At 44.6% G+C, this 20,742-nt stretch overlaps 1 protein-coding gene across 6 annotated transcripts in view; it reads left to right on the forward strand.

The window, feature by feature from the left end:
* The window catches only part of heatr5b (HEAT repeat containing 5B), a 97,775-nt gene that overhangs the window by 27,702 nt on the left and 49,331 nt on the right, over positions 1-20,742 (forward strand). For all 6 annotated transcript variants that reach the window (XM_038800583.1, XM_038800582.1, XM_038800579.1 and 3 more), the window contains exons 9-15: positions 2,745-2,897; positions 8,703-8,953; positions 10,191-10,302; positions 11,351-11,503; positions 12,447-12,546; positions 18,092-18,201; positions 19,165-19,328. In XM_038800583.1, coding sequence (XP_038656511.1) covers positions 2,745-2,897; positions 8,703-8,953; positions 10,191-10,302; positions 11,351-11,503; positions 12,447-12,546; positions 18,092-18,201; positions 19,165-19,328 — 1,043 coding nt within the window. The remainder of the gene's footprint in view (positions 1-2,744; positions 2,898-8,702; positions 8,954-10,190; positions 10,303-11,350; positions 11,504-12,446; positions 12,547-18,091; positions 18,202-19,164; positions 19,329-20,742) is intronic.

Genomic DNA, 20,742 nt, shown 5'->3' on the forward strand with positions numbered 1-20,742 from the left:
TCTCTGACTGGAGATGGTCTTTGCCTGGCTCTTGTGTGGTGCGAATGTTACTTGTCAGCCCAAGCCTGGATATTGTCCAGGTCTTGCTGCATCTGCACGTGGACTGCTTCAGTGTCTCAGTATTCACAAATTGTGCTAAACATTGTGCAAACATCAGAGAACATCCCCACATCTATTCTTATGTTGGAAGGAAGGTCATTGATGAAGCAGCTGAAGATGGTTGGGCCTAGGACATGACCATAAGAAACTCCTGCAGTGACATCCTGAGTTAACTGACCTCTAACAACCACACCATCTTCCTTTGTGCTAGATATGACTCTAACCAGTGGAAAGTCTTCCCCCTGATTCCCATTGACTCCAGTTTTGCCAGAGCTCCTTGATACCATACTCGGTCAAATGCTGCTTTTATAGGGCAGCACGGTGGCGCAGTGGGTTAAACGTGGGCAGTGGGTTAGCCCTGGTGCCTCATGCCGCTGAGTTCCAGGTTCGATCCCGGCTCTGGGTGACTGTCCGTGTGGAGTTTGCACATTATCCCCGTGTTTGCGTGAATTGGGTCCTCCCAAGTTTAAAAAAAAAATGCTGCCTTGATGTCAAGGGCAGCCCTCTTTTATGCATATTTGAACCAAGGCTGTAATGAGCTCAAGAGCTGAGTGACCCTAGCAGAACCCAAACTGAGCATCAGTAAGCAGGTTATTGCAAAGTAAGTGCCGCTTGACAGCACTGTTGAGAGTAGACTGATAGGGCAATAAATGGCCGTGTTAGATTTGTCCTGCTTTTTACAGCCTTTGCAGTATCCAGTGCCTTCAGCCATTTCTGCATATCACCTGGGTGAATTGAATTGACTGAAGATTGGCAGCTGTGATGCTAGGGACCTTTGGAGGAGACCAGGATGGATCATCCACTCGGCATTACTGGCTGAAGATTGTTGCTTCAGCCTTTTACAATGATGCGCTGAGTTACTTCATTTCTGTGCAGCCTGCTCCAGTGAGTTGTTTAATTGTCCACCACCATTCATGACTGGATGTAGCAGGACTGCAGAGCTTAGATCTGATCCGTTGGCTTTGGGAATGCTGAGCTCTGTCCACCACTTGCTGATTATTGGTTGGCATGTAAGTAGTTCTATGTTATAGCTTCATCAGGTTGATACCTACTTTTTCGGTATGCCTGGTGCTGCTCCTGACATGCCCTCCTAGGCTCTTTATTGAACCAGGTTGATCCCCTGGCTTGGTGGTAATGGTAGAGTGGGGGATATGCTGGGCCATGAGGTTGCAGATTGTGGTTGAATACAATTCTGTTGCTGCTGATGGCCCACAGCGCCTCGTGGATGCCCTGTCTTTAGTTGCTAAATCTGGTCTGAATCTTATCCCATTCAGCACAATGGTAGTGCTACACAACAGTGGAGGGGATGTTCTATCTTCAATGTGAAGACGGGGCTTGGTCTCCACAAGGAGTGAGTGGTGGTCACTCTTACTGATAGAGGACTGGAGCATCTGTGGCAGGCAGGTTGGTGAGAATGATGTCTAGAATGTTTTTCCCTCGTGTTTGTTCCCTCACCTGCTGTTCAGACCCAGTTTAGCAGCTATGTCAGTCGTGGTGCTACTGAACTACTCTTGGTGATAGACATTGAACTCTCTCCCCCTGAGTACATTATGTGCCCTTGCCACCCTTAATTCTTCCTCCAACTGGTGTTCAACATGGAGGAGTACTGATTCATCAGCTGACGGTGGATGGTGTGTGGTGATCAGCAGGGGGTTACCTTGCCCATGTTTAACCTGAAGCCATGAGACTTCTTGGGGTCCAGAGTCAATGTTGAAGACTCCCAGGGCAACTTCCTCCTGACTGTTTACAACTCTGCTGGTGGGACAGGACATATCCAGGGATGGTAATCATGGTGTCTGGGACATTGTACGGTATGACTATGTCAGGTTGTTGCTTGACTAGTCTGTGAGACAGCTCTCCCAATTTTGGCGCAATCCCCCAGATGTTTCCTTCCTGAAAGAACATTAGAGAACCAGTTGGGTTTTTTTTTTACAACAATCGACAATGGTTTCATCATTAGACTTTTAATTCCAGATTCTTATTGGATTCGATATTGGATTCAATACGAGATTCAATTTCCACTATTTATCGTGGCGGATTTCGAACCTAGTTTGAACCCAGTCTCTGGGTGATAATACCACTAAGCTACTGCCTCGCATCTGGTATCAGGAAATACAAACTTGAAGAACCGGGGCTTTTTTTTCTCGGAACAACTCCGATTACAGGAATGTGAGAAGTGTTTGAAATCTCGGAGGAATGGATAGGCAAGACCCAAAGAAGCAGACTGTTTCCAGCAGTTGAGGGGTCGAGAGCAAGGGGCCAAATATACAATATTAGACATGAGGATTGTAGAAAGGGGGGCTGGTAATTTCTTCCAGGAACTTCCGAGGCTGTGGAATTCATTTCCAGGGTTAATGGTTGGGACAGGAACAATGTTGACATTAAAGGCTGCATTAGATAGCTGAAGGAAATGGGACTTAAAGGTGGTGGGCACTCGGCAGGTAAATGAGTTGAGAATTATTTGCTCAGAGGTTAAATACCAAAGGAATTAATTCCCCATTAATTTACTGTTATTAAAGTAAATCCAATTGGAATATATTAACTAAATCAATTTATTTTGAAATTATGTATTTATTCTATGTTCAAGAGCACAAATATCTGGAATATGCGTTAATTATTTTGAGTCTTTTTTTTGTTTATGGTAGAATCTGTGGTGAATGATGCCAACAATGACAAATCGGGAGCAGCTGATGTGTCTGCCAGTCAGCATGTGATGGTGTGTGCCCTGCAGGAACTTGGCAGCCTGGTACAAAGCCTGAGTGCCACTGCCTCTCCTCTTCTCCAGGAACCCTCCATTGGTAAGTGATCCAGCAGATGCCGTAAGAATTCAGGCAGGTGGATTGGCGAAAACAGCAGCTTGCTTTTATGAGCAGCCTCTAACGTCCCAAGGCACTTCACCTCACCATGTGCCCAAAGCTCTATCCAGCCAGTTCAATAAGGTGGAGGGTGACTACTGAGCAGAGTCACCAGAGGCTGCTGCTGTACTTCTAGCAAAATCATAAAACATTTATTAAACAAGAAAAGATGAACTATGATACACTACTCCTTCACACTAACTGCCGTTACAGGTAGATACAGATTCGCCAGGCTAACACAAGTTACAAAATTTATGTAATACTCTAATATTCTCCGTAAGTACACAGCCCATGTAACCCAATAGGCAACCTGTGATCAGACACCCCACACTCTAAAACCAAGTGACGATTCCACCCAAACAACTTCTACGTATTTCTCATCAATTCCCTCGGACTCTTGTTTCACTATGAACCAACTGGTCTCAATTAAAAATCTATTATTCATGTTAAGCTCCGATGGTAATTCTTAAAGACGAGGCCGCAGGCCTTGTCTTCTTCAACTCCAAGTTTATTGTGTTTGGGAATCACTTTCATAGAATTTACAGTGCAGAGGGAGGCCATTCGGCCCATCGAGTCTGCACCGGCTCCCGGAAAGAGCACCCTACCCAAGGTCAACACCTCCACCCTATCCCCATAACCCAGCAACCCCACCCAACGCTAAGGGCAATTTTGGACACTAAGGGCAATTTATCATGGCCAATCCACCTAACCTGCACATCTTTGGACTGTGGGAGGAAACCGGAGCACCCGGAGGAAACCCACGCACACACAGGGAGGATCTACACACTCCGCACAGAAAGTGACCCAAGCCGGAATCGAACCTGGGACCCTGGAGCTGTGAAGCAATTGTGCTATCCACAATGCTACCGTGCTGCCCCAATACTGAGGTATTGTCACTTCTCTGACAATACCTCAGTATCACCTGTATCCCCTTTATATTTGGTCAGTCTATTAAACAATTAAAACCCCAATTTCAGCTTAACTACTCGGGAATATTAACCCTTTCCTAACAAGTCACACAAGGTTGTCCATTCTACGCCATCAAAGTGTTGCCGTGGAATCTTTGGTTGTCTTCACCAGGCATCCACCTCCAGGGTTGCAACCTCTTCTTCCAATGTTCCTCTACTCTGGATCGCCATGTGCGTTCAAGATTTGTCTTTCACACAATCTCTCGGATACCAAGCTATACCAGCAGAACACCACTGCTTCATAGGCCTCTGGTAAGGAATCACCAACTTTTGAGTCTCCATAGATCTGGCTTTTCGCAAGCCTACAGTATTACTGACCTACACTCTTCAAAGAAGAGTATGATGTGGCGATGCCGGCGTTGGACTGGGGTGAGCACAGTAAGAAGTCTTACAAAACCAGGTTAAAGTCCAACAAGTTTGTTTCAAACACTAGCTTTCGGAGCACTGCTCCTTCCTCAGGTGAAGAGTATAGCACAGGAACAGGCTCTCTGGCCCCTCCAAGCCTGCATTGATCATGATGTCTAAACTAAAATCTTCTGCGCTTCCGGGGTCCATATCCCTCTTTTCCCATCGTATTCATCAAGATGCCTCTTAAACGTCGCTGTCGTATCTGCTACCACCACCTCCCCGGTAGCGTGTTCTAGGCATCCCCGCCCATTGTGTAAAACATTTGCCTCGCACATCACCTCTAAACTTTCCCCCTTAAACCTGTGTCCCCAAGTAATTGACTTTTCCACCCTGGGAAAAAGTGTCTGACTACCAACTCTGTCCATGCCACTCAGAATTATATAAACCACTATCAGTTTGTCCTTCAACTTCCATCATTCCAGTGAAAAAGTCCGAATTTATCCAACACTTCCTCATAGCTAATGCCCTCTAGACCAAGCAACATCCTGGTAAACCTCTTCTGTACCCTCTCCAAAACATCCACATCCTTCTGGTAGGGTGGCACCCAAAATTATACACAATATTCCAAATGTGGCGTAACTAAGATTTATTAATTAATCTTTATTATTGTCACAAGTAGGCTCACATTAACACTGCAATGAAGTTGCTGTGAAAATACTCTGGCGCCTGTCCAGGTACACAGGGAAAATTCAGAATGCCCAATTCACCTAACAAGCACGTCTTTTGGGACTTGTGGGAGGAAACCGGAGCACCCAGAGGAAACCCATGCAGATACGGGAGAACGTGCAGACTCTGCACAGACATTGACCCAAGCCGGGAATCAAACCCGAGTCCTTGCCCTGTGAAGCAACAGTGCAAACCACTATGCTACCGTGCCACCCTCTAACAATACTACCAATTGTGAATGCCTCATATTAAATCACCCCTTAGTATTTTCTTTACAAAGGAGAACGAGCCCAGCTTCCCAAATTTCTTCACATAACTTCATCCCAGCCCAGATATCATTCTGGTAAACTGCTACTCTATTCTCTCCAGGAACATGACATCCTACAGTTTGATGACCAGAATTGTACACTGTACTGCAGCTGAGGTTGAATCAGAGCTTAGTTACTGAGCCAAGTGAACCACCTTATCAAGGGAGTACTCGGAGAGATACGGAGTTGTGAGATGGTGGTTGATTTGGTGTTTACTGTATGTAAACAATGTGTGATAATAATCAAATGAGTGAGTTTAAATCCCCAGAGGAATCTCACAGTGCCGTGCTGCAGATTTAGCACAGTGAGTAAAACAGGACCAATCAGGCCCTTGAGGAGCTTAAGGGAAGAGCAGTGAGGCTGATCAGAGCTGTCAGGAGTGACTTGGGAAGTTGAGATCTTGAACTCAAATACACGACAAGGAGACTGGTTCTTTTTTTTTTAGAAAATATTTTATTGAAGCATTTGTAATTTTCGCAGTTTACAGTTTAACACTTTAACATTCCTTAAACAACCGCGTGGGCCGACACACGCAAAAACCTAAAAGCAAAGTCCCCTACTACCCCCGCCCTATTTCCTAATAACCCATAAACAAAGTTCCTTGTTGAATTGGTCCTCTCAAGGCAAACCTAACTTTTTCCAGGGTGAGAAACCCAGCCATTTCGCTGACCAACACTCCTGACTTCGGGGTCTTCGAGTCCCTCCATCCCAGCAAAATCTGTCTCCGGGCCACGAGGGAGGAGAAGGCCAGGAAATCGGCCTCCCTCCACCCCTTGGCCCCCGGATCTTCTGATACCCCAAATATTGCCAATTCTGGACTCGGAGTTACCCTCCCTTCCAGGAGCTCTGCCATAATGTCCGCAAATCCCTGCCAGAATCCCCTCAACTTCAGCCACGCCCAGAATATATGTACATGGTTCGCCGGGCTTCCCCCACAGCATCCGCACCTATCCTCCACTTCCTCAAAAAACCTGCTCATCCAGGCTACCGTCATGTGTGCCCGATGGACCACCTTGAACTGGATCAGGCTAAGTCTGGCACAAGACGAGGTTGAATTAACTCTCTTCAAAGCCTTTTCCCATAATTCGATTTCCAACTCTCCTCCCAACTACTCTTCCCACTTCCTCTTCACCTCCCCGATAGGGACCCCTCCCCACTCCATCAATTCCTTCTATATCTCCGAGACCCTCCCCTCCCCACCCCTGGTTTTGACATCACCTTATCTTGTAGTTCCCTCAGGGGGAGGCGAGGAACGTTTGGAGCCTGCCTCCGGACAAAGTCCCGTACCTGTAGGTACCGAAACCCATTCCATCCGGCAACTCAAACTCCTCCTCTAATGCCTCCAGGCTCGGAATACACTCCTGAGTGAAGAGATCCCCAAATCTCTCAATCCCTGCCTGCTGTCACCTCTCAAAGCCCCCATCCAGCCCTCCTGGAACAAAACGATGACTGTCACAGATCGGTGACCACACTGATGCCCCCCCCAATCCCATGTGCTGCCTCCAGTGTCCCCACATCCTCAGGGCTGCCACTACCACTGGGCGTATGGAGTACCAAGCAGGCGAGAACGGCAGGGGCGCCGTCAATAAAGCCTCCAAACTCGTATCCTTAACAGGATGCCACCTCTACTCGCTCCCAAACCGAATCCGACCCCACTTCCTGACCATCGATATGTTGGCCGCCCAGTAATAATTAATAAAACTCAGGAGGGCCAAGCCCCCTCCCCGCAAGCCCGTTCCAGGAGTGTTTTCTTCAACCTCGGTTTTACCAGCCAGTAGACGGGTTCTTAACGGGACAGAGAAAGTGAGCTGGCAATGATTGGTTCAGATATGCTGAGTTAATAGAACAGCAAGGTGCTGAATTGTGCTTTTGTTTTAAGACAGACACCGGGCAGTGGGTTTCCTTTAGGCAGAGAGGGTGAACAGCTAAAGCAGTCTGTTGGGAAAGTGTTTGACGTCAGGTTTGATTTAAGAACCAACCAGACATTGCAGTGGGGAAATGGTAAGGCTGGTAGCCAGCAAGAATTAAATCAAAGCAGAACAAATTTCTTCATCTTGTGATCTAGTGATATGTTTTGTTAAAACTGTGTATTTGTATGTATGTACATAAAGATAGCCATATGCCACACACACATCGCCACAGAAGGTTTATAGTTACCATGGTAGAACATGGGCAAGACAAGACAAAAATAACAAGCAAGTCAATGGAGGTTTTCATTTGAATTTGTAAAAATTGTCATTAATTTGATTGTAATATTTCTAACCACTTAATTTGGTGAACCCTAGCTATTTTCAATATTACCTCTATGTAGCGCTTTTAACATAAAAAATCACAAGGCTCTTCACAGGAACATTACCGTGTGGGCAGCACAGCAGCACAGTGGTTAGTGCAGTTGCTTCACAGCTCCAGGGTCCCAGGTTCGATTCCCGGCTTGGGTTACTTTCTGTGCGGAGTCTGCACGTTCTCCCCGTGTCTGCGTGGGTTTCCTCTGGGTGCTCCGGTTTTCTCCCACAGTCAAAAGATGTGAGGTTAGGTGGATTGGCCATGATAAATTGCCCTTAGTGTACAAAAGGTTGGGTAGGGTTACGGGGACAGGGTGGAGGCGTGGGCTTAAGTGGGGTGATCTTTCCCAGGGCCGGTGCAGACTCGATGGGCTGAATAGCCTCCTGCACTGTAAATTCTGTGATTATCAAACAATGTATGACTCCAAGTCACATAAGGAGAATATTTGGACTGGTGGTTAAGAGGTAAATTACAGAGAGAGAATTAAAGGAGGATAAGTAGGTTTCCTCCCACAGTCCAAAGATGTGCGGGTTAGGTGGATTGGCAATGCTGAATTGTCCTTAGTGTTCAAGAAGGTTGGGTGGGATTACTGGGTTACGGGGTTAGGGTGTGGGCTTGGGTCGGGTGCTCTTTCCAAGAGCCGGTGCAGACTCGATGGGCCGAATGGCCTCCTTCTGCACTGTAAATTCTATGATAAAAAGACAAACTGGTTTGTCAGGAGAAAATTTCAGAGATATGGGCCTAGGTAGCTGATATTTCAACAACCCATTGGATGGAACAAATCTGACAGTAAACAGGCTGATTGATCCATGTTGGAAAATGAACTTCTGATTCGGCTCTCTTCATGTGATTGATTTTAAATATTGTTTGCATTTTCTATCCTGCAGCAAAAATATATCCTGCCACCTAATGGACTGAAGTTATACTGCTGATAGGGGTGCTACCTCCCAATCATGCTTAATTTCTTTGTTCACTGTTAGCTTGGTGTGAGAGTTTGATCAGAATATAGAGAAGTTGCACAGAGTCAAATCCCAAAGGTTAATGTTCTGGCTTTAGAAAAGATGTGCTGAGATATTTTACCATAAATTCAAGACTTTTTCTTTCTTTCTTGAAAGGTCTTCTGGAGACGGTGACCTCTGTCCTGCTCCATCCTAGTATGGCAGCCAGGCTGGGTGCAGCCTGGTGCATGCGCTGTATAGCTGTGGCATTGCCTTACCAGCTGACTCCATTGATGGACAGCTGTGCCGAACGTATCAACAGTCTCAAGACATCTCCAGAAGCTGTCACCGGGTACAGCTTCGCAATGGCAGCATTGCTGGGCAGCGTGCACCAGTGCCCCCTTGGAATTCCTCATACCAAAGGAAAGGTATGTGCAAAATGATTTACATTTAAACAGGGCCTTTCATGGCTGCGGGGTGTCCCAAAGCAATGCAGTGCAGGCACTGTTCTAATGTAGGGAACAGCACAGCCAATTTCAGCACAACAAGCTCCCACAAATCATTGAGACAATGACAGATCATCTGCTTTAATTATATTAGTCGAGGGATAAATATTGGTCAGGACACCAGGGTGGGCGCCTCTCTTGGAAATAGTGGGATTCTTTACATTCACCTGAGACAGCATACAAAGCCTCAGTTCAACATCTCATCAGAAAGGTGGCTCCTCCAAATTGCAGCACTCCCTCATTACTGCTCTGGGAGTTTACAGTCTGGATTTATGGGCTCAAGTCTTGTGGTGGGTTTGGATTGGATTTGTTTATTGTCACGTGTACCGAGGTACAGTCAAAAGGATTTTTCTGCGAGCAGCTCAACAGATCGTTAAGTACATGGAAAGAAAAGGGAATAAAAGAAAATACATAATAGGGCAACACAAGATATACAATGTAACTGCATAAGCACTGGCATCGGACGAAGCATACAGGGTGTAGTGTTAATGAGGTCAGTCCATAAGAGGGTCATTTAGGAGTCTGGTAACAGCGGGGAAGAAGCTGTTTTTAAGTCTGTTCGTGCGTGTTTTCAGACTTCTGTATCTCCTGCCTGATGGAAGAAGTTGGAAGAGTGAGTAAGCTGGGACCGTGGCACCAGGCATAAGCATAAGTTTTTTACCTCCGAGACCAGAGTTCAAACCCTATCCAGACTCGTGTAAGGAAAGTCATCTGGCCGTTGTATGAAATAAGTCTTGGGCTTTCGTAGTCCAGTTCCTTGAGGGCAGCACAGAATTACCTCAAATTTGGCACCGATTTATTCTTCCCCTTGGGAAAGCCTAAGGGTTACTGCAGCAGGTTGAGATGAGGACTGAGGAATATTGTTGGGGCGGTGTGGAGGGAGTCTTCCTCTCAATCTGTTTACCCCAATTTGTTGCTGGCTGTATTGATTTTACAATCAATGAACCGTGTAGCTGATAAGATGGCTATTAGGCCCATCTTGCTTATGCCAGCTATTTGAAAAAGCTATTCAAATTGTGCCTCTTTAAACTTCTCTGCATTAAGGAAAATAATCCCATTTTATCCAATCCCTGTTTCCTGGTAACATTCCCCTGATGGATGTATGCTAGATTTAGTTTCTGTGTTGTGTGTTGATTTGCCCCATTCTCTTTTTCTGTAGATGGTGGTGAGTATTGCAGAGGACCTGTTGCGCACAGCTTCTCAGAACAGCCGCCTGTCACTGCAACGCACACAGGCTGGGTGGCTTCTACTGGGAGCACTGATGAGCCTAGGTTTGTATCTGGAGGATGCTGGCCCCAAGAGCTGGTGGAGCAGTTCACAATATTGAGCAACTTCACTTCGGTTCTTTTGTGAGAGATGTTGTTGGCTGTGAGCAGTTCCAAGTCGAGCGTAGCACAAGTGCAATTCCCCCACATATGTCCCGGTGGTGATGAATGGCACAGTGACTGAACCCCAACCCTACTAGGCCACCCATCTACCATGGCAGTTTTTCTATTTCCTTCAGCAACCATGTTTGGACACGTCTTAAGTGACTTTGCCAACTATGGCTGAACTAGCGGGACAATAGGCAGTGGACTGAGAGTGGCCATTTCCATTTCAAGGCGGATTCGTGAATTCAGCTGAGATAGATTCAAGAGATAAATGGCTAAACGGCCAATATCTTAAAGCCCTGCACCACTCAGTCTCCCTCCCAAGAGTGGCAGGCTAAATTCTCGCCAGCAATTGTTGGGCAGGCTACTTTGGACAAGGTAACATACACCAAGTGTAAGTGCATCCAGAACATTGGTTTTGAAACATAAGTAATTTCTCAGCCAGGTTTAAGACGGATCGGGTAATGGCCACCGTGATATTAACTCCACCACCCACCGTGCCAATTCTGCCAACAGCCCAGATCACCCTCCCCCTCACTGCATTGGGTCAGATCGGAATCCAAAACTCTGAATTTAGCTCACAGTTGTAATCATTGCATATATGACAGTAACGCACTTAGACTATTTCACAGCCATGTATCCTGGGAAGATCTTAAATGATGATAGATGTCACTGTTTGAAGGCATAGCTCTTTGGCTGTGCCTTCCACAGATTTGATTACTATCCAGGAAGTTTAAATATCTCGGTAATGGAGGGTGGGGGGAGGGGGAGTACCAGGGATGAAATTTGTCTCTGCTGGTTAATTGGTAAGAGCCACAAGAGTTCTTGGTCACCCCCTCCATGAGCTTGAATGGCTTAAAGTCCATGATCGGGCAGGGTGTAAACTTCTATTGGTGATGTGCTGAATGGAAAACCTAAGGTGAAAATGTTAACCATCCCCTCCTCCCAGGTCCTTCAGTTGTTCGCTATCATCTCCCCAAGATGCTGCTGCTGTGGCGCAATGTGTTTCCACGTTCCCTCAAAGAGCTGGAAGCGGAGAAGGCTCGAGGAGACTCCTTTACATGGCAAGTGACTCTGGAGGGCCGGGCTGGTGCATTGTGCGGTAAGGACCAATGGAATAGTTATCTACAAGTGTTACAACTCTTCCACTGAAAATTTCATTTTGTTGAAAAGTATTGAGCAATTTTCCGGTTTGCATTCAGTTGTGCTACCTCCATCTGGATTATGGACAGGTGGAATTTCACAATTTGCCCCAAGTTAATTTTATGGCTGGTCTCCAACAAAAAAACAAACTTAGATTTACGTAGCACCTTTCATATCTCTCAGGTAGTCACAAAGTGCTTTTTTCTGAAGTGCAGTCACTGCTACAAGTGACACCGCTTCTAATTTACGCACAGCAAGATCCCACAAACAGAAATCTGATGACAAGCCAGTTAACATGTATGTTAATGAGCACTGGTTGTGGGATGATTAAACATCCCTGCTGATCAACAGTTCAGCACTGGGGTGCCGGCATAACTAACATGCCCAGCTCTCCAAGTGGGGCTTGAACCTCCCACATACTTTGAACAGCAGGCTTTTTGGTGCAACTGGTTTATAAGCCACGTAAGTCACTTCCGATTTGAATAATCTTTTTGTGTCCTTGCACTCAATTCCGTTTTCTCTCCTGTCTGCATCAAACCTCCCTTTTAAATGTATTAATGCTTTCTGCTTCAACAATCCACGTGGCAGCCAGTTTAATATTGTGCCATTTCTCTGTGGAAATACCAACGAAGGGAAAGGCCTGAATTTGGCTTTTAGGTTGTGTTGTTAGCCAATCATAGTGCAGACGCTGCTGCTACTCTGCATCTTCCTGGGGTGGACTCCCATTCCTGATTGCTGTCCATCTGTGGAATGACCACTTGGGTAGAGTACCTGAGGGATGCCAGCACTACGCTGCACTAACCTTCAGCAACTTTAGTCAAGATGGGGAGGATATTGTGTGGAACATTGTTCAAGCAAACCAGTATTTTTTTTTAAGACTGTCTCTTACTCTTTCCCTGCAGCTATGAGGTGTTTTGTGGCTCACTGTCCAGAGCTTCTCACCGAAGATGTGATTCGCAGGCTAATGACCCCTATTGAATGCGCCATGCTGATGCTGTCGCAGTGAGTATCTCTCAGCAAGTTTACCCGACATCTGAGGTTAATTCATTTTTTAAAATAAATGTAAAATAAAATAAAATAACTGGTAGGGTATTATGCATCAGCTCAACAACAGCACCTCTGTACAATTGGCAATATTATTTACAACACATAAGTAAGCATCTGTTTGTGGGGGGTGGGGGGGTACTGGGGAAGTAGATATACATTTGGGTGCCGGAGAAACAATTACAGAGGGCAATATTCGAATGGATCTGGTGTTGGTGTTGTCACTTGCCTCTCCCGGACGGACTTGTCGTTGTCGCCTCGCGCTCACCTCCGCTTCAGCTGTTCGTCCCGTCTTTCGCCTGGATTTTCCTTACTCTCTGTTCCTGTAGATGCCAAGTTTGCTATCGTTTCCCATGCCCACCCCCTGGTTACCATTCCCTTGCCCCTGCCTCTCATTTCCTGATACTGCAAGTAATTCTCTAAAGCTCCTTCTACAATGTATTTAACATTCTAAACATCATTATTTTTGCTAGTGATATTCTTATGATCGTCGGGCACTAGTACCCTGTGGTGCTATGCTGTGTCAATTTCAACGCATTAGTTTCAAAGTAATTTCCTGCACATAGCTGACTGTTGCCGAGTAAAAAATGTATTTATCTGTTTATTCTAAGACCAATTTAATCTGAACACACTGATTTACTACCTCATAATACTGATCACATTTCTACCTGCCGTTTATAACTTCTAATTGATGTGAAACTCAGTTTTGCAAAATACAACATTTTAAAAAACACAAACACCAAACGAAATTCACAAATCCTTATTAAACATACGCACACTCATTCATCCACTCAGATCTTGGATGTCTACTCTGTAGGGTTTCACAAATCCTTATTAAACACACACTCATTTATCCACTGAGATCTTGGACCTCTATTCTGTAGGGTTTTAGTTACTCTTCACAAAAATTGAGACCCCTCCGTTCTGATAAGTCTCTCTTCTCCAGAAGTTTTTTTGCCTCTGTTAATCTTTTCCACTCTTGTTTCATTGTTTTAACTCTCTTGTCCATGTTTCAGAGCAAGAGGATTATTCTAATTGCCATTTTTCGGATTTCTAACTTCTGTTCCTGGTTGTCCCTTTCAGGTCAACTCTGAAATTAAGGATAACTATCCTTTCTGGGCCCTATCCAAGGGTACTAAGGGACTATCTTCCTGTTTTAATTAAGGGTCGATTGGTTATTGGTCTCTAAAGGTTTCTAGGCGTCCCTATTTCTCTAGACGTTCCTCACAATCTGCTTCACTCTAAGGATGATTTATTTTTTGGCCTCCTTTTACCAATAATGGATGCAAGATTTTTAGTGCTGTCACCAAGATGTCTTGCAGACTTTTTCTCAGGGTCAGTATCTTCTAGTCTACTGATTTTCGCACCCAACCTGAGTTTTATGTCCCCTCGATCCACAGAATATCCTTACAAAAGTCAATCACACATGACTTTCCAAACTAAACTCGGCAGGTAAAGTTTGACTCACACATAGACTAGAAACTTCTAATATTCTAGCCTTTGTGCCGTTTAGAAACTTCTAATATTCTAACCGTTGTTTGGGAACTGGAAACTTTGAATATTCTAGCCTCCACTCTGCTTAACTAGAAACTTCTACTATTCTAGTCTCGCTTTACCTAGAAACTTCTAATATTCTAGTCTCGCTTTACCTAGAAACTTCTAATATTCTAGTCTCGCTTTACCTAGAAACTTCTAATATTCTAGTCTCCACTCTGCTTAACTAGAAACTTCTAATATTCTAGTCTCGCTTTACCTAGAAACTTCTAATATTCTAGTCTCGCTTTACCTAGAAACTTCTAATATTCTAGTCTCGCTTTACCTAGAAACTTCTAATATTCTAGTCTCGCTTTACCTAGAAACTTCTAATATTCTAGTCTCGCTTTACCTAGAAACTTCTAATATTCTAGCCTCCACTCTGCTTAACTAGAAACTTCTAATATTCTAGCCTCCACTCTGCTTAACTAGAAACTTCTAATATTCTAGTCTCTCTTTACCGTGAAACTTCTAATATTCTAGTCTCTCTTTACCGTGAAACTTCTAATATTCTAGTCTCGCTTTACCTAGAAACTTCTAACATTCTAGGCCTCCACACTGGGTGCCATGGAGAAAGCAAAACAACTGGCTGGGTAGACACGGTATTAGCACGTTGGGCGCCATGAAGTTTAAAACTCACAACTATTCTTAGAATTCCCCCTATACCAAAAAGGGCCGATATTCTAAATGGTGAACAGAGGTTCTCACTCCCTGACTCCTATGCAGGCTTAGGTGGGTGCTATTCAGGTCAAACTATATTTTCAACTTATCCCCCGGTATAACCCATACCTTCACAGACAAATTTTATCTACTTACCACTTAGTAGCATCGATCCTGGGTCCCGGGTGGCGAAGTAAGTAAAGTAGACTTTGTAATAACCACTGTTTCAGGTTAAAACTTTTAAATTATTTTATTATATTTTTTCTTTTAAAAGATGCAATCACTGTCTTTACAGAAAATTAAAAAGATCTTGCATCTGGATTCTCCTGGTTGGTTGAAGAGACCTTCAGGTCCACTTTGACAATCACTCTTCTTTAGCTTTAGGTCTTCCTCAGATGTATTCGCTGTTCAGCTCGGCTGCTTTGCTCTGTCCCTTTCCCATGACCGAGCTGACTCTGCCCTCTGCTGGCCTCTGCTTGCCTGTGAGATTCTCTTGGCCTCTCTGGTTCCTTCTCTGCTTCTCTGTCTACCATTCCCTTTCTCAGGCTTTATATAGCTTTCTAACAGTTATTAAGTTTTTATGACTTTATTGTAAAATAACTTATTTCACTTGGATTGTAAAAGGTACCTTTAATCTAAGTTTTTCTAACATGACTAAGTATTCATTTTGAGCATGACCTCATCTCATAGATCTCTGATTACATTCTATCCTTTGAGATGTTCAAAAACAGAGTGGTGTGGCTTTTGATTCCTGTCATTTCTATAGTTTCTGGGGACACAATATTATCAAATTGTGTCCCCAGCTCATAATTGTGACTTTGATTTGGGTCTAACGTATGTTCCTGTAGGCACATTATCTTCTTTAATTTACCTGATGTCAGCAGAACTTCACACCTATACATTTGTCACCTAATTCAACTGAAAACCTTATCCATTCTTTTCCATCTGCTTACTTAACTTCAATGAAGGTGTTAAAATATTGCTTTTAGCTTTATACTAAAAATTCAATCGGTGGTGAGTTAAAAGACTTGCCTCACAGTTAAACATTTGTCACCTAATTCAGCTGAAAACCTTATCCATTCTTTTCCGTCTGCTTACCTAACTTCAAAAGGAGGTGCGAAATATTGCTTTTAGCTGTATACTAAAATTCACTCGATTGTGTCTTGAAAGACCAGCTTATTTTGTTTGCTAAGCCTGTTTGACAAAGGCTATCTGCATTTCACAGCCCTCTCCTGCAGCTGCTGTTAACCCTTCGTGGGATTTTTCCCTACATTCTCTCATGCCCTCTTAGATCAGGTATTACCAGACTTCCATGTTTCAAATGACATATCTTTCCATATTTTCAATGACAGGCCCCGGTCAGGAGAGTGCAGGAGGATGGGGGTCCCGGTCAGGAGAATGCTGGAGGATGGGAGTCCCAGTCAGCAGTGTGCTGGAGGATGGGGGTCCTGGACTGGATCGTATTGGAGGATGGGGGTTGCAACCTGGAGAGTGTTGGAGAATGGGGGTCCCAGATAAGGAGTGTATTGGAGGATGTATATCTGACCCAGTAGAGAATTGGAGGATGGCGATCCCGGTCAGGAGAATATTGAAGGACTGGGGTTCTGATACGGAGAGTAATGGGTGTTGGAGGATTGAGATCCTGGCCTGAAGAGTATTGAAGGATGGAGGTCATTGTCACAAGGTTGTGCAGGATGGGGGGGTTTGAGTGAGGAATCCATTGGAGGGGCTGTACGGTGGCGGTGGTTAGCACTGCTGCCTCAGGGCGCCGAGGACCCGGGTTCTACCCTAGCCCCGAGTCACTGTCCATGTGGAGATTGCACATTCTTTCCGTGTCTGCGCGGGTCTCACCCCCACAGCCCAAAGACGTGCACGGTAGGTGGATTGGCTGAGCTAAATTGCCCCTTCATTGGAAAAATTAAAAAATATATTTATCGAAAGAGAATTGGAGGATGGGGGTCCCAGTCAAAAAACTATTGGAACAGAGAAATTTGGAAGTGGCACATTTTCAAGGGTTTTGGTGCAAGATGAGCTGAGTAGATGCTGAGGTGGCAGACCAGTGGTATCGGGGTGGGGCGTGGTGGAAATGATGTTAGAGTTGGCAGTCTTTCTGATAGATAGAATATGAGATTGGCAATTGAGCTTGCGTTGAACATGACACTGGGAAGAATTTTTCTGATTCCAAGGTCTCAGACTCTGCCACAGGAGAAGTCGGCAGGAAATGCCTCCCTGGTACACAGCCATTCATTCCTCAGAGAGGTAAATGGTTAGAGGTGGGACTTCCACTTCTCATTCAGACAAAGGACGCACTTCCGAGAGCCGCTGGTTAATCTGATTGGCCAGCAGCATCATCAGGAGTGGCTGCCATTAATGGGACTGCAAGCAGTCTCCGGGGTCAAAGTACCAGAGCCCAGGACACAGACATCCAGGCTCGTGGTGGGAAGTGGAGAGCCAACGGGGTGAGTGTAGTGGAGAGAGCCGCCAGGGGGCCCAAACCTTGGGGAGGATGAATAGCACCCAATCTCGGGAGGACCTTGGGTGATTGTGTGGCATTTTCTCTCCCCAGTGTCTGTATGGGTTTCCTCCACAGTCCAGGGATATGCAGGTTCGGTAGATTGGCCATGCTATTTTGCCCCATAGTATCCAAAATGTTAGGAAAGGGTGGGGCAATTGGCCGGTGCTCTTTTGGAAAGTCAGTGTAGACTCGATGGGCCGCATGACCTCCTTCTGCACTGCAAGGATTCTATGATGATCCATGAGGCCAGTCCTGTCCAAGGTTTGACCAGAATAACCTGCCAGTTTTCTCCCACTATCCCCTCTTCTCTTCACCCCACCCCACCCCCCATGTCAAAATTCATGTCAGGGACGGGAGCGACTCTAAGTGGCCACTAATTGTGAAGACGGAAGACCACACTGACGTCATGATCATGCCCACATGCAAACCCACCCACAGCCTGTAAAATTCTGTCCATTGAGATTGTGTGCACACCTTGAGACAGTGCAAGAAAGAAATTGGATCTGCTAGTAAAAGCGTGGAATTTATGGCAGGAGTCACGAGGGTCAAAGTTGATGTACTTATCAGTTAGTTCAGAGCTCAAATAGACAGAGCAAACCTTTGTTTAAAGATCACTGTTGTTTTACACACTATGCTTTTTATATAGTAGTTTACAACCCAGCACTAGGTGTGCTCAAAGGTCAACATGCAGAAAAGATTGAAGTCTACACCTCCTTTTAAAAACATGAGAATTACTAAAATAAAAACACTCAAGAAGGAAATCCTCCTTGTAACCACAAGTCATTTATTCACCAGCATCCCATCAGTCATAAAGGCCTATGGAGCTCAGCTGAAGGCAAGTGCTGCAATGGTGCGTTTGCGTCTCTATGACATTCTGGCTCTTCTACCTCCAAAAACCTACGAAGGTAAATAAAGTGCATTTCCTTTTTTGACGTGGAATGTTATTACAATTTTTTTTATTGAAATTGCCATCTATAAGAATTAAGGAAATTGTTTACTTGGAGCTGACAGAAGCAGTCCATTCTGCCCAACATAGCCATGCTGTCATTAGTGCCCCATACGATCTTCCTCCCACCCCTCTCCATCTGACCTTAACACCATTTTCCTTTCTCCTTCTTGTGTTTGTCTAACTTCCCCTTTAAAAAAAATAAATACTATTCTGTCTTGGTCACTTCATGTGCTAATCTTCCCATGTTCTGGGTAAAGACTTTCTTCCAAATTCCTTATTGTATTGGTTAATGACTAGCTTGTATTTATAGCCCTATATGTGGAAATGTCTATCTTTAATTCAACATTATCTTACCCCTTCATGATTTCCTGATAGGTATAACCTCTCAGTTCTGGTATAATTTGAGTAGTTTTCTTTGTATCTTCATCAGTGTCTCTCTATCCTCTTCATAATCCGGAGACAGTGCAGCAAATTATCTAATTTCCCATCAAACATTTTGCAGAGCATGTATGTCCTCACTTTCCTGTTTAAATTTAATAGCCTGTAAATTAATGGCTCCCCACTTAGCTTTGTTGCATTTTGTGCACAGTTGTGGAATGCCAGCTATCTGTATCTGCACAGCAATTGCTACTGTTGTACAAGTACTGGATAACATCTTTGAATGTTCAATTTTGTTCAAAAGCTGCTCACTCGGTCCTTTATACTGCTAAATCGGCAGACATTGGCCTGCCACGTGCTGCCATAAAGCAAATAATGACCATGAAAAGGTGACATAAAAAAAAGTCATTGTAGAATTTGCCTATTATTTTGACTGCATGACCAAATTTAATAATCTGACGATATTTCTGTCTCTATGTTGTGAAAATATCAAAAGGTCCCAGATAATCGTTACCACTCGATTGCGATTCTTTCCAAACAGGAAGCTTCAACGCTCTGCTTCGAGAACTGGTTGCCGAATTTACATTGACTGACAATTCTGCCAATACAACGACTTCCCTATTGCGGTCACTCTGCCACTGCGATGACAGTGTTCTCCTCGGTTCCTGGCTTCAAGAAACAGACCACAAATCAATTGAGGACCAAGTGAGTAGCGAAAGGGCCTATGTTCCAAATAACCTGTTTTGTATTCTCCTTCATTGACTGAACCAGTTAAGCTCACAAACATTCACATTCACCTCCAGATTGGTTAAATATATAAAGAAAGAACTTGCAATTCTGTAGTACCTTTTATGACCATAAGATGTCCCAAAGCACCTTACAACCTATGGTATTTCTGCCAAGTGTAGTTGGTGACTTTAGTAATATAGATTGTGGTCGCCAATTTCCGCATACCGCAAGGTCCCACAAACAGCAATATGATGAGCAACAAGATAACCTGTTTCAGTGATGTTGAGTGAGGGATAAATATAGGTTCAAATCCAGCATTGGCTAGTTAGCAAATACTCAGCCTAACCATTTTGTGGAAGCCAAATGCTTCCCCACAGAAAGAGTTGAAATTGGATTGTGGCAATTTCCTACTGCTGTTTGTGGCTGGATTAAGAGAGACCTTTGGGTCAGGGATCTATATCGAAGGAATAGAGGTAAACCAAAAAGAGGAAAGAGGTTACAATGCTTTCAGCTCAGAATGACCCCAGGAGTCAAGAATTTCTGACCTCAGGCGGCGCAGTGGTTAGCACCGCTGCCTCACGGCACCGTGGACCCGGATTCGATCCCGGCTCCGGGTTACTGTCGGTGTGGAGTTTGCACATTCTCCCCATGTCTGCATGGGTTTCACCTCCACAACCCAAAGATGTGCAAGGTAGGTGGATTGGTCACGCTAAATTGCCTCTTAATTGGGAAAAAAAAATTGGGCCCTTTATAAAAGAAAAAAGAATTTCTGACCTCTCTGTCTTGTAAATCTCTTCAATTTCATTTTTCTTTTCTTTTGTTGGGGAAGGATATAGAATCAAGGTGAGTAGATGTAATTAAAATACAGATTAATCTGATCTAACTGAATGGTGAAACAGGCTCGATGGGCTGAATGGCACTGCGGTCTCATGTTAATCGCACTTCTGCCATCATTCCCATCAAACACTTTACCAGTCAGTTCTGTTTCTCCTTTCTTATACATACGTGTACCTTTGCTGCCACTGCATTCCTTTTCTCTTTTCCTTTTTAAATATTGTCATTTGTCGTGACTTCCAATTCTGTTGAGGGGTTCACGCCTGAAACATCAACTTGTCCGTTCTCTCCAGAGCTGCTGCCTGACCTGTTCTGACATAGGCAGTGTTTTCAGCTTTTGTGCTCTGGGATCAGTGCGAGACAACACAACGCCCCTCTCCCAACCACTCCCGCCTCTGTTTATTGGTGCAAGTGTAGAAGCCGATTGCCACACTTCCGAGTAGATAAAGAGTTGACTCACTTGCAATCTTCTACAGATTACCGCACCTACTGGAACATCATTAAATAAAATCAGGTTTATTGAGTCTAAAGTTCTGTGTCTAAACAACAAAGAACC

Source organism: Scyliorhinus canicula, chromosome 6, assembly GCF_902713615.1.
Source record: "Scyliorhinus canicula chromosome 6, sScyCan1.1, whole genome shotgun sequence".
Classification (NCBI taxonomy): Eukaryota; Metazoa; Chordata; class Chondrichthyes; order Carcharhiniformes; family Scyliorhinidae; genus Scyliorhinus; species Scyliorhinus canicula.